The sequence below is a fragment of the Thamnophis elegans genome, chromosome 4 (assembly GCF_009769535.1).
Source record: "Thamnophis elegans isolate rThaEle1 chromosome 4, rThaEle1.pri, whole genome shotgun sequence".
In the NCBI taxonomy this organism is placed as follows: domain Eukaryota; kingdom Metazoa; phylum Chordata; class Lepidosauria; order Squamata; family Colubridae; genus Thamnophis; species Thamnophis elegans.
The window spans coordinates 27,453,130-27,479,674 of record NC_045544.1 but is presented as its reverse complement, the minus strand read 5'-3'; the positions used below and the strand labels follow the sequence as shown (position 1 = coordinate 27,479,674).

Here is a 26,545-nt window from a genome sequence, read left to right as displayed (position 1 = left end):
GACCTCAATACCAGGAAAGATTCTGGAAAAGATAATCAAGCAATTAATTAGCGAACACCTAGAAGTAAACAAAGTAATAGCCAAAAGCCAACATGAGTTTGTCAAAAACAGATCATGCCAGACTAATCTTATTGCATTCTTTGACAAAGTGACATTCTTTGACAAAGTGACAAAATTAGTGGACCAGAGGAATGCTGTTGATATAGTTTACTTGGACTTCAGTAAGGTATTTGACAAGGCCTAATACTAGATAAAGTAGAAGAATGTGGGTTAGACAGCATCACCCACAGATGGATTCGTAACTGGCTGACCAACCGCACTCAATATGTAGTCCTCAATGGAACTGCATCTACATGGAGCGAAGTATGCAGTGGAGTACCCCAAGGCTCCGTCTTAGGCCCAGTACACGTCAACGTCTTCATCAATGATTTGTATGAGGGAATAAATGGGGAACTCATCAAATTTGCAGATGACACCAAGCTGGCAGGAATAGCCAACACTCCAGAAGATAGGCTTAAGATACAGAAGGATCTTAACAAACTTGAACATTGGGCACTATCTAATAAAATGAAATTCAATGGTGAAAAGAGTAAGGTTCTACATTTAGACAAGAAAAACAAAATGCACAGGTACAGTATAGGTGGTACCTTGCTCAATAGTAGTAACTGAATATGTCTAGTTTAATGAAAAGAAGGACTAGGGGAGACATGATAACAGTGTTCCAATATCTCAGGGGTTGCCACAAAGAAGAGGGAATCAAACTATTCTCCAAGGCACCTGAGTGTAGAACAAGAAGCAATGGGTGGAAACTAATCAATGACAGAAGCAATTTAGAACTGAGGAGAAATTTCCTGACAATTAGAACAATTAATCAGTGGAACAGCTTGCCTCTAGAAGTTGTGAATGCCCCAACATTAGAAGTCTTTAAGAAGATGTTGGATAGCCATTTGTCTGAAGGGTTTTCTGCCTAGGAGGGGGTTGGACTAGAAGACCTCCAAGGTCCCTTCCAACTCTGCTATTGTATTGTATTGTAATTTAAATGACAATACACGCTTGTGGGTTAAACATACAGTATGATCGAAACCACAGAAGGTATGCATGAGTATTTTTATAATTTCTATACCTTATCTACTGCATGCTGACTTCCTCTTATGTAACTAAGTAAAAATAAGAAATCTATATAGACTTGCTTCAAACTACATTCATGGTTCTTTTATGAGAGGACTCATCTTTCTTCAGCTGAATAAGTCTTTCCATTTATCAAGAGAGATCTGGTCTCTGATTCTTTGTTTGCACTGAGCCACATCTGATCCCTGATTCACAATGGATGAAATGCCATCAGTGCACTCATGTAGATAATAGATGGATGGATGGATGGATGGATGGATGGATGGATAATAGATAGATGGATAATAGATAGATAGATAGATAGATAGATAGATGATAGATGATAGATGATAGATGATAGATGATAAATGATAGATAGATAGATAGATAGATAGATAGATAGATAGATAGATAGATAGATAGACAGACAGACAGACAGATAGATAGATGAGTTGCCAGAGCATGCTCACTATCTAATTTTAGCATTTAGCTTCACATTAACTCAGGAATTGCTGTATAAGTGATGTATTTGGCAGCACAGTTTTCTTTTTAGCTGTCCTATAGAGCTATTACGTGCACTGTACTGTTTCTGTGTGTTTGGGAATACATCAATTGGTTTGATTGATTGATTGATTGATTGATTGATTTAGAAAACCTTTATAGGTATTTGTCTCATACATAACAATACATGATTCACAGCAAGAATGTTGATCATTTGCCATTCCATCATGACTGCATAACACTAGAAAGGGGAAGGCCAGTAATTTATCAACACAACTTCAAACCAGAAGCATGAATATAGAGATCCTTTTAAGATGGTTCATTTAAGCATTAGTGTTAGCATGGGAGCTCCAAATTTTCATAATGTATGGCTGGGGTATATGATTAGGTCAGGTACATAACAACCTGTTCAAGTCATTTCTTGGAATATTAATGTGGACAGTTATACTTTACTTTTCAGATCCAGAACTGAGACATAAAGGAGAACCTCTATCTTAGTGAAGAGTTAGGCAAGCCAAGATACACAACAGGAAAATATGAAATCATATCAAATATTTGACAAGTGCAGGTTCATTGGTGTTCATACCGTCATAAATCCATCCAGCAAACCTGAATCGGGTTTTGGAGGAGCTTGCAACCTTTCCATGGACCACTTTTCAATTATGGACACCACCTGGGTATTTTCTGTATTTAAAATCCTGAAACCAGTCATGTTTACTCCACTATACCGATAAGGCTCCACATCAAGAGCAAAGAGATCCTAAAGAAAAGGAGAAAATATTTTAGGTACTTTCATCCATACATAATCTTTCCATTTCCAAACAATGTTCTCCTGTCATGCATAAAAATGATAACAAAACAATACATCTAACCATTTGTGTACTTTCTGAAGCATTTGACAACCATATGTGATACCAATACAGCTGTGAATTAAATTATTTGATAATAATGCCCAATGAAAATCACAGATGTGTGATGCTTGTAAGGTGTTTCCAAGTGTGCACTAAGTCATAACAAAACTCCATAGCTATTGACATGAGCATTTATAGATTGTCAAGGAAAGTCACTGAGCCACAACCTTTGCTGTTTGCAAACAGTCCATAAGTCTTCATTACCCAAAGGTTGTGTAATAATTCTGCTTTAATAAATCTTTTTACAATGTTTTGGTTGCAATGTGTATATTAGGAAACAAAAGGAAGTTCCTAAACCAAACAAACTCAAACTTGTAAACGCGCGTGTTACTTATTTACTTACACAAGCCAAATACGTGATGAAATTTGCGACATGATATAAATTCCATCTCTTATAAACTTGTGTGAAATCTTATGATATGAGTATCAAAAGGTGGATTTTATAATGGAGCATCTACATATTTTGTCACTTTACTAACTTCAGGCTTGTCTGCATTTATAATATTTCTCTCCTGCTACCCTTAACAATCGGCTTAAGAGAAATAACAGAAAGTTTAAATAGCTTGCTATGCATAATATGGAAAATAGGAGTAAATATGAACACATCTACTAGAAGTCATATTCAAAGCTATGCTATGTTGATCATGCTTGAAATATTAGCACAAGTTCTAAATGCAATTATGGCAGTGTAACCCATAGAAGCCACTCTCATGTTCCTGCACTATTGACCCCAAAACGTGAAAGCAAACAATCCTGTAGAAACATTTTGGCATGGTTGAATAGAACCAATACAATGAAGAAAAGAAGACCAAGATAATCTTTTCCAGAATAAATTTTAAGATGAACTACTACAGTTTTCTCTAATTTCATCTTTTCCTAAATTTGTCTCTCAAATCTCCAAGGCAGACTAGGATACCAAGTGGGAAAGGATTCTGATTTTTCAATATTTCCATTTCTTGACCAATTGATAATGTTCAATTTCATGCACTATGTTTCCCATCCAGGGGAGATCTAGGAGTAATCTAGGTCTGTTTTCAATAATCTAATTCTTTCCAGTGAAGTTAAGAATGTTACTCCAGAATGTTTATATAAAAAGATGGCGTGTTTGGAGGTGTCAGGCTGGCGAAAGCTGGTTTAGCCTATCCCAAGTGTATTAATTGTATTAATTCATTCACTGGGGGAAGAGAAGAAGACACAATATTAACTAGCCATCCCATCTTCCCTTTTATCATGCCCAGATTTATCTTACATGGAAATACTGTGCTACCTTTTTAATGAGCAGGATTAAGAATTTTCCAACAACAGTCAAAATTTGTGCCACTGCAACGACAATCGGAAGTTACAGGATTTGACTGACCTCTTGATACATTTAGTTTTAGGCACAAATAGTTTTTACTGGATATTGGATTCTGTATTCTTAGCTTTTCTTTTATTTTGGCCTATTACAGGAAAAGGAGGAGGGGGGAGGAGGGGATGAGGAGAGGAGGAGGAGACCTAGTCAGCCTTTCAAGTTGAGCTAGTACAATATGATAATGGGCATTTTGATAATTCAAGAATGCCAAGACAGTTAATGTTTCAAATTAGAATAAGAGGTAATCATATCATTTTTCACAGTTTGATTAAAGCATCAACTTGTTTCTTCTGAATGTACTACATGGTACATTTTATGTTATATTCATTATTAAGCTGCACTTTCATTCCTATTTTAAGGAAGTCTGGTTTGAGCAAACAATCATTTGTTGGTGGCAATATGCTGACTCTATAAACTGCTTAGAGAGGGCTGTAAAGCGCTATGAGGTGATATCTAAGTCTAAGTGCTATTGCTATTAAATGTTAAGATTTATATAAGGTGCTCCACTTGTTATAGTGGACTGGATTACCTATAGACCAATTCAATTTATGTCAACTACACTGTGTGGTAAAAAAGTAAGACTGAAAATATAACAAAAATGCCCTCCTGTTCCATAGAAAACTAATAGAAGGATTCAGATGGCATAAGCAAAAGAATTGCATGACATTAATGGCAATGGCAAAAATCCCCTAATTTAGGTTTGTTGAACATGGGCCAGGTGCAAAGCTACTTGCAATAATGACTCAAAGCCCTGTTTCTTTAAACCTGGGTTGCTTCCAAGCCATCTTGGACAATTGCATAAGTAATTATGCAATTTAAACACATTTCTGTTTACTCAAAACTATAATAAATATGCACAACAGTTCAGAGAGAATTAATGAGGTATTACATTAGACTCCAAATCAATCATGAGAAAGTACACTTCCAAACAGTGCAGCTAAACAGTGTGACTGGAAAATTTATTGGACAAGACTTCTACTGTGTCAGGTAAGAAGTAATTAATAAAGCAGAGGAGCCAAAAGTGATACAAGTTACACGGCTCCATTGAGCAAAATATCTATCTTCTGGCTGGCACATCCCAAATTACCTTAGTTGTCAACTTCTGAAGTTCTTCCAAGAAAAAGAAAAAGAGAGGGGGGGGGGGGGGGAATGAAAGAAAATCCATGACCTCCCGCTAACTTTACTTTCTTTCAAGACTAATAAGTAAATGGGGATATTTAATTAGGCCAAAAGATTGAGTGCTAGATATAGAACTTTTTGTGCCTTGCTAATTGTATTATTTCTTCCATGGAGCTTGTTTACTTATTATGCTGTTCCCTTGCTCTTTTGCCAAAGAAGCTTACTTCTCTCATTTAGGCAGCTTACAGGTCCAGAACAGCATTGCATATAATTCCCTCAGTCTGATTGCTGGCTACAAGGCTTCTAAGAATGGAGTGTGTTGGTAGGCTATGTGTTATCCTCGTTTCATGATCTGCACTGGTTCTGGTTTCCTTCCAGTTAGATTCAAGGCCCTAGTTATGACCTATAAAATCCTATATGGCCTAGAGTTTGGTCTAACTTCCATAGTATAGCCTCACTAATTCAGTCCACAGAGTTGCTGCGGCTTCCTTTGATCAAGTACGGCTATCTATCAGAAACTAGAAGCATGCCTTCTCTGTTGAAGTGCCTGTCTTCCTGAGATAGGAATAGTTTTTACCCTGATGAACTTCTGATGGGTTTTAGAGAGAACCACTAGGTCTTTAGACAGTAGTCTAGGGTGGTGTACAATAGAGTATGTGTTGTTGATAATCATTCTGTTTTTTATTATTATTATTATTGTTGTTGTTGTTGTTGTTGTACAATTGTATCACAGCGGCCAGTTGTTTCGCCGGATTCGGCATTGGATTATTATTATTATTATTATTATTATTATTATTATTATTATTATTCTCTTTAGATTATATATTTGTCTTGTTTGGTGCTGTGAGTTATCAAGGGTCAGTTGGAGTCAGGCACATCCAAATCAAAACAAACAATCCAGAACTATTCATTCTAGTGGACTCGGCACTCTGCAATCTACAGGTGGCAAATAAAGCTGGCAGATGAAAGTAGCCATTCCTTGAGCAATCCTATTGAATTTCGCCATTTCACAACATGATAGATGCCCCTTTCTAGCTATTTTGTTCTTTGCATACTGCCGAGGACACATGAAAGAATGGCAATAGGTGGTCATGACATTACTAGTATTATGTACTTGTAAGTAAATAACTTCCATTCATTCTGCTTCATTGAAAGAGATTCTAGTATTACATATTAAACAGGTTAAAATGAAAAATGTCCTGGCAGTAAATCCAATCTTAGACCAGCAGAATAGGTACTATGAGTCTACTTACAACTGAATGGGTTTCCCAACACATAACCAAATTGATTTGATACAATAAATATGCTTTAAAAAATCACCCAGAGAATACATTATTGAGAAAATCTTTAACTACCCCAGCTAACGTATGCAAGTACAACCTCATAAACTCTGCCTGCCTAACCCACGACTGCAAAAAGAGACAGAATCTCTCCTGAATCCTACCTGTAGTCCAGAACATCAAAAGACAATTTAAGTCACCAAACAGGAAGGAGGACTCTACCATGTGCTCACTGTTGTCCCCAAAGATTTGGAAAACTATGATAAGAGTATGGCTCATTGTGCCTCCTCAGAGATTCTCCAGGCAAGCAATTATATAGCAACACAATAATCTAAGGAATTGTTGGTGCTCTCTATTAGCTTGATTGTTTGCTTGCAGGCATCTCATTATCCAATTGCAGTGATGTTACATAACTGGGTAATAAAATGTCCTCGAGCAAACAAATAAACAAACTCAGTGATCACTAAGGACTCCACGGTTCAGCCCCAAGCTACAGATATTCTCTTACAGTGTCACCCTGACCCTGAAGTCTTCTCCATTCACCCTTGCAATCCCTGAAAGATTGCAACCTATATCTTGAGAATACTTCCTGTTTATGAATACAACTTCCTGACACTTCCTTAGTGTCAAAATCAGCATGTTGAACAAAGCCTAGAAGAAGTAACCAGCTCTTATTGGTGTTTTCCCCCATTAAACAACTATGAGCAGCTTGTTTGTCAGTGATCACAGGGTTGCCAAAGCAACCAAATTGCAAATAAAGGTAACATTAAATACTTTCCCCCACTTATGAACCTACAAAACTGCTTTTACTTTCAGCAAAATACCTTTATATTACTGTCAAGAAATATAATGAAGAATGCTTTAGAGTGATGCCTGAGACCAGCTGCATATTCTTCTAAAGCTACTTACCAGTGTAGTAAAGATGTAATGGTAGTATTCTGTCATCATCCCCATTGCTAAACCCTGTAAAGAAAAATTCAGTATACACATTAACTTTTTAAGAAGTTAGGGTAACACCACTTCATTATTTCTGCAGTTATTCTTATTGCTGTTTTAATCACACCTATGAGAACAATGGAAAGTTCCCATGAGATGAAGATGTGCATAAAAGTATAGGTCTAGAATTATACTAAAATTAGGCCAAGCACATCATTCTTAAGCAGAGCAGATAACTGGCTATTAAAAGAATTAATGAAACAAAACTGTAGATAGAAAGATTATTATTAGACTGTTTAGTGTTGCAAATATGAAAGAAGTAGATTATTATTATTGTGGTTGCCAACCAAACAAATCTAATCGAAGATGTGGCATTAAGTGCATTTATTCTATAGTTTTTCATAATATAATGAATACCCACTGAAACATAAATTAAAAACAATTGAGTCAAAGGAGATAAAATAGAAGTGCTGCCAATTAAATCTAAATCCCCCGCTACACAAAGGAAGGCATGCATCAAATATTATCCATGAACCAACATTTATTTATGTTAATATCTAATATGAATAGTGCGGTATATAAATTTTAATTCAAGTTGTATCATTCAAAAAATACTAACCATTAAATATTGTTTTTTTCTACCTCCTGAACCTGAACCAACTTTAGCTTCTGATTTTAGGCTTTTCTTTTTTAAAAATATTTTTTTTATTTTTAATTTTCAAAACAAACACAACACATCCTTCTTTACATTCTGCAGAAAGTGTATCAGACTTTTGTGCATCTCTTCCACAGTCAACAAACATAATTCATATTAACTCAAGTATTTTAACTCGGATATTTATACATGTTACCATCATCATACGTCAATTTTCATTTGTCTATAATTGTTTAAATGTCCTTCATCATAAAATATACCAAGATTTAATACATAACCACATACTGACATTTCATTTACTATTTCCAAAATACTCCAATAACACTGAACCCTTATGCCCTATTCTAGCTAAACAGCCATAATATTTAATAACAAAATTTTCTAATCCTCCTTTCCAAATCACTGTTTACAATTTACATCCAGTTTCCTTATGTTGTACATATATATACATTGTTACCATTATCTCTCCTTTATTTAACTATATCCTGTACAATAACATTTTCCCCCTAATAATCAAGACTTAACTATATCTAACTTAGTTATTTTTTATTAACCTTTATATATAATCCAAAAGGATTTCTAATGTTCCTTTCATGCATATCCATTCAATATGCATATCCAATTATTACTTATCATAACACTATACATTGTGTACATTATTATCATTATCAATTATTTATTTAACTATATCTATTGTCACTAAATTTCACTAAGTTTAACTAGTTTTAAATTATACTCTTCCATCTATCAACCTGTATCTTTCCAGTAGCAAAATAGTCTCGTATCTTCTGCCATTTGTGGTATCAGTCCTCTAATCATCTCCTTAATCAAATTTTTATGGACTTCTCTTAGGAACTCCTTGCTTGTAAAATCTCTCATGTAATTTCAATGCCCTTCTTCTGTTTCCTTAATCAGCTTATCTTTGATTATCAAAGATATTGCTAATAAATTTTTTTTCTTTAAATCCATAAATTCTTTTGTTTTTTCTTCTTCTATATCTTGCCATCTGGGGTAGATTTCCCCTCCATTTAATTCCTCTTTCAGTATTCCACTCTTTCCATTTTCAGAGACAAACCAATCACCATAAATATCAGCAAACTTAATTTCTTTACATTCATTTTCCTCTTCGATTTTTAAGATTTTAACCACCACGTTTTCCACTTGATAAACATCTCCAACTTCTTCATCATATTTTGTTGTTAGATGCTCTAAGTCTTTCAACTTCTTCTCTATCCTCTCATATGTGTTTGATAATTTCTGTGTTTCTGAGAATATGTCTTGTAGACTTAAAGTTTCTTTCTGCTGTTGAAATTGTGCCATTATATCCAGCTAACAAACACTGCTGCTCTAGCTTGGAAGGTTAACAAGATTAAGCATAGATTCACAATAACATTTTATTTTCACTTTTCTCTGGTTAAAGATATACTTCAAAGACATCTGTATGCTTTTCTTCTTATCACTCTCTATAAACAAGCAGTGAGATCTTGGAGTGCCAAGCCAGGATAATCAGTGAGAAAAGTAAGAGTGTTTCATTTCCAATACACAAACCTCCAGCCTCTGAGTAGCAGTGTTATTGTTGCAATTTTCTTTGTTTCTTTTTGTATCTTTTTTGCATTTCAGGTTTTAAAAAGGTCCAATTCTTGAATGAGTTAGTAGAACACCAACAGTAATGAAAGAGGAGAATTTTAGTCCACAGGTTACAAAGAATAATAATAAAAAATAGAAGAAGAAAACTTAATCCATTCATTTTAAAAGGCTTGCATAAATTCCATCCATGAAGATAGCATTTAAAAAGTAAGATAACCCACTGTCCAAAACCATTCCAAACTTAATTCCACCGCTTATTTCTTCTGTTCTCCAATTTAAATTAATTTTAAGTTTTTTATAGGCAGTCTCTTTTAAATGGTAAAAATTCTTCACTAGCTGGAAACACTTTCTCTTTCCGTATCCTTCCATTTTGGAGCTGCCCTGACTTCCTGAGCCTAATGGCTGGATTTTTTGTCACCTGCTTGAAGAACTTTTCTTGACTCGATCAGGGACTTTGCGATGTCCCTGAGATCAGCAAGACGTATTCTTCCTGTTCACCATCTCTGCGGGACAGTTTAGGTCTGTTTGGACCACCCTGCAGCAAAAGTATTGACGGCGATCTCTGAGAATTGAGATCACACGTCATCTCATCGTGACATTGGCTCCTCCTCCCCGATTTTAGGCTTTTCTTAATCACCCCTTTGTTTAATAAATAAGAATTCCACTCTCCTTCATGATGTTGTCATTACAATAACTTGATTAAATAACTCCCAAGAAGTATTTTACACCAAGCAAAAATCTGCCTAAACTAGTAGCCAATTAGAGATGTAAATAGTTGACCTGATGCACCTCCAATCATTGGAGATGACATCTTGGTGGAGATGAATAACTGAGCTGTGAACTTGAACTTGCAGAATTTATTTAAATAAAGGACAAGCCATGAGATCACCCACATGTACTCTGGAAGGCTGGTCTTCATAGAAAGCCTATAGGGTCAAAAGGGACTCTGTGAGTAAACTGTGGATAAAGCATCAGGAGCCAAGGAAGAAACAACAAGCTTTCAACCACATACAGAGTCTGTATTAAGGATAATGAGTCTGACTCAAACCTAGGGATGGGCTGCTGGAGGTTTGCAGGGGTTCAGGAGAACCTATAGATAAGATTCTGTGCAGTTCGGAGAAACCCCAAATCCAACTCATTGTGGGCCCTGCTCACCCTTCCCCTCCCCACACAGCCTGTTTTGGATGCAGGTAAGTGCAAGGCCCACATAGAGGCTCAGGGAGGGCAAAAATGAGCCTAACAGAAGTTTGGGAAGGCTGGAAATGGACCCGTTTCTGGCCTCCAGAGGGCATCTGGAACCTGGGGAGTTGTTTTTGCCCTTCCAGAGACTCGAAGAAAGCCTCTGGAGCCTGGGGAGGGCAAAAATACCCCCTGACCATGGTGCAGGAGGCTGAGTAGGCCATCCAGCAACCATGCAGAGACCCCCTTGCTAAAAATTTTGAAGGCCACTCCTACCCAAACCCCATTTTCTAAAACACCCTTCAATATAAATATTCTACAGCTAAAAGAGATCTTCTAAACTTCAGTCCATCAAATGCTTCAGGAAAAGTCAAGTTTGTAGTCTGATAGCGATTTAAACTAGATGATATATAATTATAATTACATACACAAGAAGCAATAAATACTTATTTTCAGGGCTACTTTATTATTTTTACATATTTTTGTTTGCTTATTTTGCACCTAGGTTCCTTGAAAATCCTTGCTTATAAAAAAAAGATAATTCAGCAGTGAAAACCCTTTTCTATGTACAAAGGAGGACGGCTATAAAACAAGGGCACCAGTCAGCTCTAATCCTTATAAAGCACCCATTTGTTTTTGCTGACATGGGAACTATCAAAAGCTACATTTGTTGTTCACTTACAGCATATTGGTACATTATAAATAATGCAGCTTGGCTGATGGACTAACTTATTGTTCTTGTTGCTTGGTTGCCAGTGGTTTTTTTTTTTTTAAAGCTAGCTTCACTCTAGTAAACATTTTGGAACCAAATGTTTTAATGCTGGTGAAAAATTAACTGTAGTCAGCAAATTTCGCGGTTTATTTTTTAGGCCATGCAACTTGGTTCTAACTTTTTCTGGGTGAGTAAAAAAAGAATTTTTATCCTTACAAGGAACATTGCTCATGTAGAGATTCTTATCATAGGCCCCATTTTTCTGCCATGAAAGGAAATCTCTTTTGTCTCTTCCCCAGAAAAGTTGTCTCATAGACAAGACGGGTGATACAAAAGCCTAATAAATACAATAAAAGGGTTAGAAACAAAGTTGGTATCTTGAACATAACGGGAACTGCCATAATCATACGTGAGCAGCTAAACTCTGGTTCCCAGCAGTGTAAATGTCTGCCTCTTTGGTTGCAAAAATTAGAAATCTATAGCAGGGGTCTCCAACTTTGGCAACTTTAAGCCTGGAGAACTTTAACTCTCAGAATTCCCCAGCCAGCAAATCTCCAATACTGGGAGTTGAAGTCCGTCAGACTTAAAGTTGCCAGGGTTGGAGATCTCTGATCAAAGCAAAGCACCCTCAAAGTTTAGCTGCAGCACAATTGCATCAGTGGTGGGATTCACTTACCTTCCCTACTGATTCGAAAATGTGAGCATGTGCAGTGCTCATGCATGATGTTGGGGTGAATAGGTGCAGCTTTCCGCAACCGCCGCTTCCAGTTTACCTGAACCAGAGAGAAACGGCTGAATACCACCTCTGAACTGCATTGTCATAACCAATCTGAGATAATTGTCGTGGTACACTAGCAGCCTGCAGAGCTGGCAGCAGTGTCAGACAGTGAGGAGGTTGGGGAGGAACATGGGCCAGTTCTGGAGTCTGGGGAAGGCTCGGATGAGGGCTCTGTGTCAGAGGTAGAGAGGGAACCAGAGCCATCTGAGAGTTATGTGCTGCTTCTGGAGCGTCCAGAATTGGACATCAGTGAGGCAGAGGAACAGGGGGAGCCTGTTCCCAGTGTGCACATGCGCAGAGCTGCCAGAAGACAAGAACAGTTAACACAAAAGGGGCAACTTAGGAGTAAGGGTTGGAGATGATTGGCTCCCCCCCCATAAGAGGATAAAGGAGGAGCAAGGCACAGGAGCCTTTGCAGGAAGCAACTGTTCGTTCTGGTCGGTTTAAAATCTGAAGCTCCGTTTTGACTCTGTTGTGTGTGGCCTTGCAAAGCTAATTGCCAATTACCGTATTTTTCAGAGTACAAGACATATCAGAGTATAAGACACAGCAAGGTTTTGAAGAGGAAAATTTAAAAAAAGGTTTTGCACTCTGCAAATCTCCCCAAAATAGCCCATTTTTCGCGAAAACAGGACTGGTTTTTTTTTTCAAAAAAAAAAAAAAAGGCCATGAATAGCCCTTAGAAGGCTTGTAGAGTACTCCTGGGGAGGGGGGCAAAATGAGCAAAAAATGGCTTGTTTTTTGTGAAAACGGGCCCATTTTTTTTCTTTAAAAATGGCATGGATAGCCTCTAGGAAGCTTATAGAGTGCTGCTGGGGGCTGGGGGAGGGGCAAAAAATGGGGCATTTTTCACTCATTTTTGCCCTCTCTAATTCACAGCTGTTGAAATGAAAAGAGGGTTTTTGGGACTACGCATGTGCTTTTTACTGTCTCAGGAAGCCTAGGTCAGAACAATAATGTTCATTTTGAAAACTTGTGGAACAGGATGCTGTACAACATGACACTATATCTGCATGTTGAACTCTCTAAGATTCTGGCTGCTGACTCTTAACAGCTCATGATCTATCCTGTTTATTTAAAGGTGGGTTTCCATACCTTTCTTTTTACAGTGGCTATATTTGTCCAACTTGTCTGACTAAAACATGGTTTGATACTTTGGAACGCACCATATACTGCAAGTTTAGGGCACTTGCAGACAAACAGCCTTTCCACTTTGCAACCCTTTTGAATGTCAGTTCAAACACATCACCAATCCATCTGAGATCTTCTAGAACTCCATTGTTTGCTACCTAAGCCTATCTAGAGAATCCATGGAGCTCATAGAGATCAAGAGCCCAACAGCAATTTTCTCTCTGAACTGTTGGCCAATCAAGACTCAATGGTGCATACATGGTCTTTCCCTCTTCTTATAAAGCTAAAATGTTTAGCGATCCCTTGCAGGGATTTCTTGGCTTATCATGTTTAGCATGCCAGCATTGTGACTCAATTAGCCATTCACACAAGTAAACCACTGTGGCACAGTTATCAAACTTGGGAAACAAGATGATGAGTTTAAGCTTAAAGAAGCAAAAGGGAAATAGTTACAGTAAATATCTTATACATGCAGGCTTCCAATTCTGATGTCATTTGCTTATTGGGGCTCATATTATACTAGACTATAACTGCATTTTTAAGTCAGCCTCTTAGTTTATGATTCATTGTATTACGTGAACCCTAGTAATCAGGTTAAACCATTAAACTGTTTTAGTTAAACATAGTTTATGTTATATAACAAAGCTTGTTTCAGTAAGCCTCAAATTTGGTGTTGTATTCTTTCAAAATCAATTTTTTTTACTAGTTTTAAAAATGGAATCACATGCAAAATAGAGGATCAGGCCAAATATATATTTCTAAGCATGTTACTCCAACCCAAACTTTGTTTTTAATATCAGTCCAAAGATAATCATTCCTGATTAACTTTGCTTTCTTCATTTAGCAGCCTAATTTAGAGAGAAGGTGGAAGGAGAGAGGTAATGAAGAGTTGACATTCCATTTCCACATACCACTATTCCACATTTATTTATGAGAAGATTTATGCGAAGATTCCCATCTATCTTCTCTTCACTCTTGTCAAGTTGGATCAAAGTTCATCAAGAACATGATATGGCCTTGAATAGGTTAAATAATATGGCACCATTTCTGTATGCAGGATTTAGAAAACATTATTATTTGTTTGTATAAATGTATATACTCACTCAGTTTCTAAGATACCATGCACTTTGTGAATTAAAAATAGAATATTAAATGAACCAAGAGTGCTGGTTCATTACATTGACTAATTATTAATCATTAGTTGTTTTTTTAATTGGGATTTGGTAACATGGTCATAGCAACTTCTTTTCTTTTGAAATTATCTCTCTTATCCACATTAGCCTCTCTAATACAAGTAGTCCTCAACTTATAGTTACTTTAGTGACTGTTGAAAGTTACAAAAGCACTGAAAAAGGGATTTATGACCGTTTTTCATGCTTACAATCATTGCAACATCCCCGAGGTTACATGATCAAAATTCAGATGCTTGGCAATTGACTCATATTTATGACATTTGCATTGTCCATGGTCATGTGATCCCTTTTTGTAACCTTCTAACAAGCGAAGTCAATGGGGAAGCCAGATTCACTTAACAACCATGTTACTAACTTAACAACTGCAGTGATTCACTTAACAAATGTGACACAAAAGGTCAGTAAAATGGGACAAAGCTCACTTAATAAATGTCTCACTTAATAACCTAAATCTTGGGCTCAATTGTGGTCGTAGGTATGGGACTACCTGTACTTTGAGAGATTACTGAATTTTCATTGAAAACTGGAATTAAAATGCAATGTTTTATGTAAATCAAAATACATCTGAACAGATGACAATATCGACACATCCATGGTATCACAGTTTTTATCTTTCAGTCTGTCTGAACCAAATTAAAAGCCATTTGTGTTCTCTTCACTTCTGGGGATTTGAAAGGCTGATAACCAGGAATAAAAATCATTGCCTTGTTTTGAGCTGCCAGAGATCCTAGGATAACCAAAAACAGCAACGCCTTATTCCCACTGTAAACCAGAGAAGGAATTATAAATAACATGGATGTGAAGTTCATTTCTTGATGGGAAAAAAAGAGAGGAAACTCTGAGAGATTAACCAATTTTACTCTTAGCCATTTTGTTATTTAAAAAATGGAAAAGTTTCAAGCCAGAATTTCCCTTACAGGATCTGCTAAGGAAGATGAGTTCAGGCACACAGAACCGATGAGGCAAAATCTCTCCAAAGAAGAAACAATGTGTTACCAAGTTCAACAGGATAACAACATTTCTTGATGAAATCCATTTAGAGTAGTTCCTCTTGTACTGCGTATGAACTTTAAGTAAATCAGTTCAACTGCCAAAAAACTGCTACAGCATGTGATCACAGGGGCGAGAAGGTCATTGTGAAGTATGACCTGTGAAGGTTCCTTTTGGGATGCAAAGTAGTTCACTCATCTCAGCACAGAAGAAATTGAATGACGGTACTTGAGATAATATGTAAAATTAAATAATCACAGCACATTAATAATTGGAAATGAAAAGGGCAGACTTGTACCTTGAAGTAAATCAGGCAGCTTTTTAGAATATTTATGGTAGTGGATAATCTATTTTCTTTGCATATTAAGCTTAGAAAATCAAGAACTCATTCAAGAATGAGTTTTGAGTATTTTCTATTAGTTTGCTTGTATCAAGAGCCTTCTTCAATTGTTCTTTAAAAAATCGTTGAAAATATAATCACGCCATCTCATATCCTGAGGCTCTACCTGAATTCCTCCTCCTGTTTTCCCTCATCTCCTCACCTCCATCAGGGAGATCTAAGGAAGAACTGAAAATCACATTTGATTGACTTTAGCTCTTTTTCCAGACTGAAACTCTGGGGCATATTATTTACCAGTTCAGTTAACTTCACACCTCTTCCTAAAGAAAACAAAAAACCAGGGACATGAATGAGAATGAAAATTTGGAGAGTGGAGTTCTTGTACACAATCCTTTCCCCTATGTTCTTTAAATTTCCCAAGTCCATTAAGAATAACTGAATGATTCTTCCATGTGCCTGCTACTCATAGGCCAATCATACTGACTTCAAAATGTCTATTGTCTCTAAGAAAGAGTAAAGGTAAAGTTTCCTCTTGCACATACGTGCTAGTCATTACCCACTCTAGGAGGCGATGCTCATCTCTATTTTAAAGCTGAAGAGCTAGTGCTGTCCGAAGACATCTCTGCGGTCATGTGGCCAGAATGACTAAATGCTGAAGGCGTACGAAACACTGTTACCTTCCCATCAAAGCTGGTTCCTATTTTTCTACTTGCATTTTTACATTTTACACTTTTGAACTGCTAGGTTGGAAAAAGCTGGGACAAGTAACGGGAGCTCACTCTGTTATCTGGCACTAGGGATTCGAACCAGCAAACTGCTGACCTTTCTGATCAACAAGCTCAGCATTGTAGTCACTGAGCCACCATGTCCCCTAAGAAAGGGTAAGGGAAGGGGGAAAGGTATGCTTACCTGTTTTAAAATACCTGCTGCCATCTCGTGACTGCAGTCAAAGATGACGTGAAATTCTTTGCCCCTTTTCATCTCCTTGAGCAAGGGCTTGGCATCCTTGGTGTCAGAGGGTAATTGGCGAATTTTTAGACGCAAATTGTACCTTGATGGAGCCTTAATAAGTTCTTGCAATCGAATGAGACCTTTGTTCAGAAAAATGAGATAAGACAAAGGGTTTCAGAAGGTACATTATAGAAAGAACAAAGGGAAGCTATCAAAATGTTAATAAACTGACACAAGAGCTTTTAGCTTATCATCACTGCTGTATTCTAAAATGTGTTTCCTTTTTATTTACTCACTATTATGTAAAGTATGTACATAAACCAACATTTGAAAATGGTATATGATCATTTCCTTGCCAAAGCCTCTCCCTTTCCTTCTTTGCTAATATTAATTGAAAATAAGGAGCTCAGTTTACCCCCATGAAACAAATCTTCATTATCTGAGAATTATGGTAATTTTCTACCTCATAATATGTAGCGCTACATTAATTGATTAAACCAATATGTTTCTCTAATAGTTTGTAATCACCCTATTTTAAAAGTCTTGCATGTAGATTTCCTTCGTTAGATTCTGCGTGGACCATCCTCAGATCAACTACATCAATGTTCTGAAGATATAGCAATAGCAATAGCAGTAGACTTATATACCGCTTCATAGGCCTTTCAGGTCTCTCTAAGCGGTTTACAGAGAGTCAGCATATTGCCCCCAACAATCTGGGTCCTCATTTTACCCACCTCGAAAGGATGGAAGGCTGAGTCAACCTTGAGCCGGTGAGATTTGAACCGCTGACCTGCTGATCTAGCAGTAGCCTGCAGTGCTGCATTTAACCACTGCGCCACCTTAGCCTCCTTAATCATATAATTAGGATTACTTCATTCATTGAAATAATTCATTTATTAAGTTATGCATGGCAGAAATTAAGGCTGCCATATTAGAGATTTTACCAGGTGCACTGACCGCTTCAAGGATTATATATTTATACTTGGAAAAAAATAAGGCACTTAAATATTGCAATAGAATATTGTACTTATAGTACTTAACAAGCCAGGCAAGGGTTAAGTCTGTAATTTCATGTTCATATTCAACACAGATTCAGCTGTCTAAAAGGTATTACCATCTGCAATAGGTAATGCCTTGCAATATGAATTCAAAATGGATTGATATTATAAATTATGGGCATACATCCATTCAGATTATTTGATATATTATTAACTGGGTGAAAGTTTCCCTTGATACCAACCAAATCCCTTGTCCTTCTTATAATAGATTCTTTTTTTATTTAAAATTTATACAAGTAAGAAGTTATATGTAGTTAGGTGAAGTGTCAACCATCCAACATAGTTTGACTGAAAATGATCTTCAACATAACACTCATATTCAAATTATAAAAGATGTGCTCAATGCGTTTTCCAAACTTTCAAAAGTTCCCCTTGCAGAAAAGATAAATGAGTATAAATCGGGACTGCTAAGAATATTAGTGTCAAATCTATTTCTCTCAGAATCGTGACTGCATTCTCCAAATTTGGTTCTGAACTGTAGTTTTTAAAATGAACTAGAAATTAGGATTACATGACTGAAATAAAATTTGTATTTGATTTTATTAAAAATAAATTACTTTATATCAGTTTTACTTTTTGTCTGATTTTTTTTAAAACAGACTTTACTGAGTTTCAGAAAGAAATAGAATACAAAGTAAAACAAAAAGAATGATTGGGAGGGGAAGAGACCAAATGGGTAAAGAAGTTTAAAAGTGATAAAAAATATGGAAAAAATACAAAAGGAGAAACTTTTGACTTTCTTCAGTATAGATACAAATGTATAATAAAGTACCTTCTTGTTTTAAGTCAAAACAAAAAGGCAAAAACATAATATTAAATTAATACACAAATTGAATAATCAAAATAACACTACAGCTATATAATAAAATAACCTTAGTCTAAATTTTAAAATAAAAAGTACAAGATATATATGTCAAATAACAACAATAAAATGCACAATATTTCTACAATCAGATCGAATTGTCAAGCTTTTGTCAGTGTTTTTAAAATGCATCTTTCATAGGCCAAATATGACCCGGAACATAGCATAGTTACACTATTCTATGCAAATGGTTACTTAGAATTAATTTTGGGGATTCAAACATAGTGGAATAAGAACTGGATGAAAATGACTTTCTTTAAAAATGATAAATGTGTTTTTTACATACTCTATAGCTTTGGTGATGTTTGTTATAGGTTTACATAAATCATAGACCTCTTGAATTTTAAATATGAATAGAATAGAATAGAATAGAATAGAATAGAATAGAATAGAATAGAATAGAATAGAATAGAATAGAATTCTTTATTGGCCAACTGTGATTTGACACACAAGGAATTTGTCTTTGGTGTATATGCTCTCAATATACATAAAATAAGAAAAAATACATTAATCAAGAATCATATGATACAACACTTAGTGATAGTCATAGGTTACTAATAATCAATCAAATCATACTAGGAAACAAATAAAACAATATAAATCATAAAGATACAAGCAACATGGTTATAGTCATAAGTAGGTGGATATAGGTAATAGGAAGGATGAAAAGAAGAATAGTAATACAGTCTTAGTAAAGAGTTTGATAGGAATTAGTTGTTTAGCAGAATGATGGCATTGGGGGGGGGGGGGGGCCTGTCCTGTGTCTAGTTGTTCCAGTGTGCACTGCCTTATAGCATCATTTTGAGGGTAGAAGTTAAAACAATTTATGTCCAGGATGTGAGAGGTTTGTAGATATTTTCACAGCTCCCTTTTTGACTTGTGCAGTATACATGTCCTCAGTGGAAGACAGGTTGGTAGTAATTGTTTGTTCTACAGTTCTAATTATCCGTTGAAGTCCATGTCTGTCTTGTTTGGTTGCAGAGCCAAACCAGACAGTTATAGAGGTGCAGATGACAGAGTCAATTATTCCTCTGTAGAACTGAATCAGCAGCTCCTTTGGCAGTTTGAGCTTTCTGAGTTGGTGCAGAAAGAACATTCTTTGTTGTGCTTTTTTTATGATGTTTTTGATGTTAGGTGTCCATGTTAGGTGTCCATTTTAAGTCTTGAGATATGATAGAGGCTAGAAACTTGAAGGTGTCTACTGTTGATATTGTGTTATCTAGTATTGTAAGAGGAGTATAGGAGAGTTTCTCTTAAAATCTACCACCATTTCTACAGTTTTGAGTGTGTTTAGTTCAAGATTGTTCTGGTTGCACCATAAGGCTAGTTGTTCAACCTCCCGTCTGTAAGCAGATTCATCATTGTCTCGAATGAGACCAATCACTGTTGTATTATCTGCAAACTTCAGAGGGATCTTTTAAAATGCAGTCATTGGTGTATAGAGAGAAGTGGAGACAGACACAGCCCTGGGGGGCTCCTGTGCTAATTGTATAGATATCTGATGTGATTTTTCCTACTTTCACCTGCTGCTTCCTATCTGTTAGGAAGCTTATGATCCATTTACAAGTGTGGTCAGGTATAGCTAGCTAGTTTACTTTAGTTAGAAGAATATCTGGAATGATTGTATTGAATGCTGAACTGAAGTCTACAAAGACGACCCTTGCAGAGGGCTTTGGAGATTCAAGATGTTGTAAGATATAGTGCAGAGACATATTAACAGCATCATCCGTTGATCTATTTGTTTGCTAGGCAAATTGTAAGGCCTCTAACAGCAGATCCATGATGGTTTTCAAATTAGCTGGTGATCCAGCCAGATTAGCTGGTGATCCAATCTACAAAAAGCAACTCTGGGTGACTTACAATTTGTAGGAGTATAAAAATCAAAGCTGGAAAACCGTAAAAATATCCAAAAATATCCAAAACCATGCTTTTACCATTTAGGAAAATAAGTAAATAAATTGTTTAAGTGCTGTGAACTGTTCTTAGCTCATTACTACACAAAAATAAGAAGTAATATTTTTCATTCTTAATTGATAGACATTTACTATAAAGTTTCTTGATAAATGAGACCACAAAAATGCTAAGAAAACTATTAATACTGGACTACAGAAAAATGGATTACCTGGAAGCACCTTAGCAAGAGTTATTCAGTTTAGTTTCCAGCAAAAGGCTTTTGGCATCACAGTATTTATTTTCTTTTCATAAATATCATTTTCTCTGCTAGGGTCATAATGCATTCCTTGCAAACCAACTTCCTGATTCCGCAAAGCCCTTAAAACCTGGCTGTTCTGACAGGCCTGGGGCTAAAGAACTGTGCCCCTATCTCGAATGGTATGATTGTTGCGCTTTTTAAATTATGTATTGTTTTGTGGTGTTGTCAAATTGTCTGTATCCCCCTTCCCTTGTTTGAGTTGTGAGCCACCCTGAGTCCCCCTCGGGGGAAAAGGGCGGCATACAAATGAAATAAACATTCAACATTCAAACATTATAGCTGTCTTCAATTACCAATAGTCCTTGACTTACAGCCTGTCATTTAACAACTCTTTGGAGTTAGGATAGCCTTAGAAAAGGTAAACCAGTTCTGGCCCATACCCATTCAGGAGATTGGGTTTGGGTTTATAATTGTATGATTTGCTTCATGATCGCTGTAAAAACATTTGTAATATTAGGTCAGGTTATGTGGGTGCCTTGACTTACAACTGTCATGACTTACAACTGCAATTCAGGTCCAATTATGGTTGTAAATCAAGGACTACTAGAAGTGTAGAAACCAAAAGACTCATCAAGTGACTATTCCAATTAAACCCAACGTCATCTGCTAATGCAGCTCAAATGATTCCTTTTTCCTTCAGATACTTGTGAATTCAAAGTTAATCCTTGAAGGAGAAAAACTGAATGTGCATAGGCTTTTAAGTGAGCCATGAATACAATTTACATGGAATTCAGCAAACAGATATTAATGAAAAACTTTCAGTCTGGCAAATAGATTTCCTAAAGGCCAGTTTCTATAATCCTTGAACAGGTTTTATAGAAAAACAATTTTGCAAATAATTCAGAAAGATGATGCCAGTAAAGTCAATTTTGTGACAGCAAACATGAGCCAGCCCCAGAACTTCTGATTATCACCTATGAGACTTGGCTTCCAATTTCACTTCAGCAGTTTAAAACTGTGAAATTAAATTAATCTAACTATATATCATATAAAACAAAACAGGAATAAAATAATAAGCATAACCTTGTCCCAATATGCAAACTAGGTAAGCAGGATTGTAAATTACCATGTTTTGATGCTAGATTACTTCCTGCATTATGTCTGCTATCCTTTCTGCTAAGATGTTTAATGCTGAATACATAAGAAGAGTGAAGAGGAAGAAGAAAAGAATAACAAATCAACCTATCACTAATTGATTATCAACTGTGTTCTACAAATTCATCCCCAGAAATTTACCCTTATACTCCATCATCAGAAGGTGATGCATTAACTGTTCACAAATGTTGACTACATGAATGGATTATCAATGAATCTGTAAGAATGCCTCACTGAAATCTATTTAAAGAACTTAATTTATAAACATTCAGTAGAGTTTTCTAAGAGCATCTTGGAAATATTTAATAGAATTCTGCCAACCATGGAACATTGGAATTCTTCAAAGCTATAAGAGAAGACAAAGAGAAATGACAGAGAAGAAGAAATGAACAAACACTAGAATAGGTAGGAATTAAGGAGACTGCATTCTGCTATGTTATTCCATTGGTGCAACTTGCTCAGTGTTATATGAAGTGATTGACACTGTTTTCTAGGATTTCAAACTATTCCAGCACTGTAAACATTGGGAATTGAAGCTGGCACCTTCTTCATGCAAAGTGAAAATCTCACTGTTTAATACAATATATCCTGGCCAAATAAATATATTTATTATTAGTATTGTAGGCTAAGGTACAGGATTTAGAATTTGAGCAAACATAGCATGCTAACAAGAAGTTTAAAAGGAAGCTGCACCAATAAATGATAAGACTGAACATTTGTCTTCTCTCTAAAGGAGAAAAAAAAATCAGATTTCATATATGTACTAAATCTTTTTTAAAAATATTGTTTAATCTTTTTTTAAAAAAATAATCTTTGGTTGGTTTGTTGGGTAAATGGGTCATGCATAACACTAGGTAAGCATTGAGTTAAGAGGTTAATTCATACATTGCACTCAGAAAGGTAAAAAACATTATAATTCAAGAGAATGGTCCTAGAAGTATTTTACAAGAAGTTTCATCATGAATCTATAATGTCCTGTATTTTATAATCAAGAAGTAAACCAAAGATCAAACCCTTAAAAACAAAGAAAAGCTATTAATATCTTATAATTTGCTGAAAGTATTCAAACTTTTCAGCCCAGGTGGCATTTCTCATTTCCTAGAAAATATGTTCCATTTAAGTCTTCCATCTATTTCCCACCCCACTCTGGTGGTAGAAAATAAACAGATAACATAAATGTAATTGTGGTTCCTGTGTATTTCTCATGCTCACGAGAAGAATGGGAATTGTAATCATAATGCAGGTATCAATGGTTATTGATTAGTTTATATTTGAATGTCACCTGTATTAGTTGATCTGAACAAACTTAACACTGAGCTAAATTTAAATAAGGCTGACAATCAAATACAAGTTAATTATGCAAATAAGAAAAATACAGTTTAAAACTGAGTCTTGGAGAAAAAGAAAGTAGCCATATTATACCTTAATCCAACTTCTCTGTTTCATAATTGGAATGTCAGAATTGAAAAAGTTCTTCCTTACTCTTTCTTACTCAGTTCATTTGTTCATTAATTCAGTCAACTAGTAGAGCTAAAAATGGCACTGGGACTTATTAGCATCTTGTACTTTAAAAACTGTCTGACAATGCACCTTTATCTGCCTGAGTTTTCATTTTCTAATATTATTAATTGCTTGGCAGTCCTATCTTTTCTCCAGAGGTAGACATATTTTTTTAAAAAATAAATTTATAAATAAATACAGGGCTATTAGAAGACTCATCGTCCACAAAAACAATAAATGGTAAACCTGTAACCAACAGAAAAGGTACTCTGTATTTAAGCATGCTGTGCTAACTATAGACAGTAATAAGATAAACTCATCAGATAATCAGGGGATAATTGTACCAGTAAGAGCATGTTTCTTTTAAAAAAATGAATGGTACAATGAAAACTGAAGTACAAAGTTGAAAGACCCAGAGTAATTAGAACAAAACATAATAAATCAAGGTAAGCTAATTGTAAAACAATTCTAGATGTGATTATAATAGTTTGCAGGTTTCATGCAAAATTCCTCCAGGGAAAGTGGTGAAGGAAGATCTGACTTTTTAAATTATTATTATATTTCTATCCTTCCTTTGTTAAATTGCTCCACTCAAGCAGGCATATCCTGTATACATAATACTCCAGCTTTCTGTTTTTTTCAGATTCGCAACCCTGTGAGATAGGTTGGGCTGAGAGAGGATAACTATCTGAAACTCATCCAGACAGCTTTTATACCTAAGGAATGTGTAGAATTTCTTCAGTGGTGGGTTGCTGCCGGTCCTGACCGATACGGCCATACTAATAGTGGCCTGGAGCAGCTGAGAGGTTACCGGTATGGTGGGACGTTTAGCCCACCTGCCCACCCGTGCTCTATAGCTGTATTTTATGCCAAAAGGCACACTGCAAAAGCACGCACGCACCCCTGACAAGCAGCTGGGTATCGCAGGGGCAGTGGATTGCGCATGCACGCACAGTGCACAGCACATGTCAGGTGCATGCACAGTGCATGTCAGGCTTGTGCACGGACAGACTGCGATCAGCATACTGGTAGAGATGGTAAGAGCAACCCACCACTGCTTCACTTCTACAGCAAACTGGCTCTCACGTGATCTTATTAATTTTATTATTCATTGCAGTAGCAAAAGTGAGGCAGAATTGAAAATTAACCCTGCTTGACTTGTCATTCACACATGCTGTCCCAAAAACTTCTCAGAAGTTTTGAAAACTGAGTATTAAAATGAGTACTAGTAGAAGAAAAAAAAACCTCTGAGCATTCTTCAGAAGAGGAACTGTAACAAGGAGACTCTGGAGGTGATAAATTCTAAAATCACTATACTATGCTAAAATAATAAAACCATTAGATTTCAAAAATCATACATTCTCCAGCAGCTTTTCTTTCAGCATTTCAAAGTATATCCCCTGTAAAATTACTAGAGTGGTGTTGGAGCGTAAGTCATTGGCTGTGTTCTGATCCAGCTTCCTTAAAAAGCAAGAAGCAAAGTCTTGGTTCCTGCAAAATTTCTTTTATTTACAGTACACATTCCTCTTTTGTTTCCCATAGGAGGGTCCAATCACAAGGTGTGGCTTTACTCTTAAGTCGACCCTGCTTTCTTAGTTGTTCTTGCCTTCTGGCAGCTCTGCACATGTGCACACTGGGAACAGGCTCCAGCTGTTCCTCTGCCTCGCTGCTATCTAGCTCCCTCTCTGCCTCTGACGCAGAGCCCTCGTCTGAGCTTTCCTCAGCCCTCAGCCCTGGCCCATGTTCCTCCGCAACCTCCTCACTGTCTGACTCTGCTGCCAGCTCCTCTGGCCACGGCAGGCCAAAACAGGATGAATGCATGGCACCAATGACTAAGGGTTGATCTAAACTCCCATTAGTTTATGCATAACCTTAATAAGCATGCTTGAAAGAGATGCTACAGCAAAATAGCCTTGACAGTAAAATATATGACAGTTGTTAGCTGAATGCATATTCTGAAAACTGTTTCCTAAACTGCCAAATGTGTAGGATGAGGATTTATCACTATGCAACACAAAAGGGAGCTGAATCCCAATGAGAACATTTTCAGAGATGGAAGCTGATAGAGGGGAAACAATGATTTTCAGAATTGTTGACATCCACATAAAAAAATTGCTTTGTACATGTATGGGGGAAGGAGGAGAAAAACGGACCTGCTATTGTGGATGTTAAAAATAAATAAACTCTTTAAGTGGTTCAATATTTAGAGGAAATATGAACTACGAAACATGAAATAATCCAGTTCAGCAAAATCATATGTTGAGCTGTGATTATTGCAATTGCACAGCAAACTTTATTTATACAATGATAAAAAACCAAATGCTGTGATTTGTGTATGAGAGAGGGGGGAGGGAGAAAATAGGATCAACACAACATTTTCAGCCCCTTTAAGGACTGAAACTGGTTAAGTAGGGATCTTGTATTCTCCCTTCACACAGAACCATTTTGTAAAGAAAGACCAAGGATAAAAATATTCAAGGGCAGGAAACAAGGAGATACAGTATATAGCCATTGACTGAAAAGGAAAGAAGAGGCTCAATTTATTTACATAAATTGCAAGAATTCTAGATATTTTCATATGAAAAACTTTTTTTCACATACATGGCTTCTAAAATTTCAGTAATAAATCTACTTATCTAACCTTCTCTGTCTACTTGAAATGTAGAGTGGAGAGATTTAATTGCCACACTTAATTTGAAACCTTGGCAGCCTTAAACCACAATTTACAAACTTAAATGAATGGGTTTATCTATTGGGCACACTTAACATGCATTCATGTTTTCAGACACTGTGCTAAACCAAGGCCAAATAAACTGCAATAATCCATTCTAATCCATTCAATTTTGTCCATTTAGGATGGATAAAGACAATGGCATCAGATACTACCTTTTAAGCAAATGCCTTGGGGCCCTTCAGAATGAGAATTCCTGAAGTGATAATACACACATCTGTCTTTATAACAACCTATTTTGAGGAGGTTAATGTTTCTCTTTGCTTTTTATGAAACTTCTCATTTCCTTATCAATGAGATCTTTTCTTTCACTGCTGAATATCATCCTTGATTCAAGTTTTCCATTGTATATAAAGGAGAGGGGGG

General features: G+C 36.2%; 1 protein-coding gene across 2 annotated transcripts in view; it reads right to left on the bottom strand.

The window, feature by feature from the left end:
- Nucleotides 1–26,545, bottom strand: part of GRIK2 (glutamate ionotropic receptor kainate type subunit 2) — a 515,180-nt gene that overhangs the window by 263,872 nt on the left and 224,763 nt on the right. For both annotated transcript variants that reach the window (XM_032215939.1, XM_032215938.1), the window contains exons 4-6: nt 16,680–16,861; nt 7,179–7,232; nt 2,195–2,368 (exon numbers count right to left, since the gene is read on the bottom strand). In XM_032215939.1, coding sequence (XP_032071830.1) covers nt 2,195–2,368; nt 7,179–7,232; nt 16,680–16,861 — 410 coding nt within the window. The remainder of the gene's footprint in view (nt 1–2,194; nt 2,369–7,178; nt 7,233–16,679; nt 16,862–26,545) is intronic.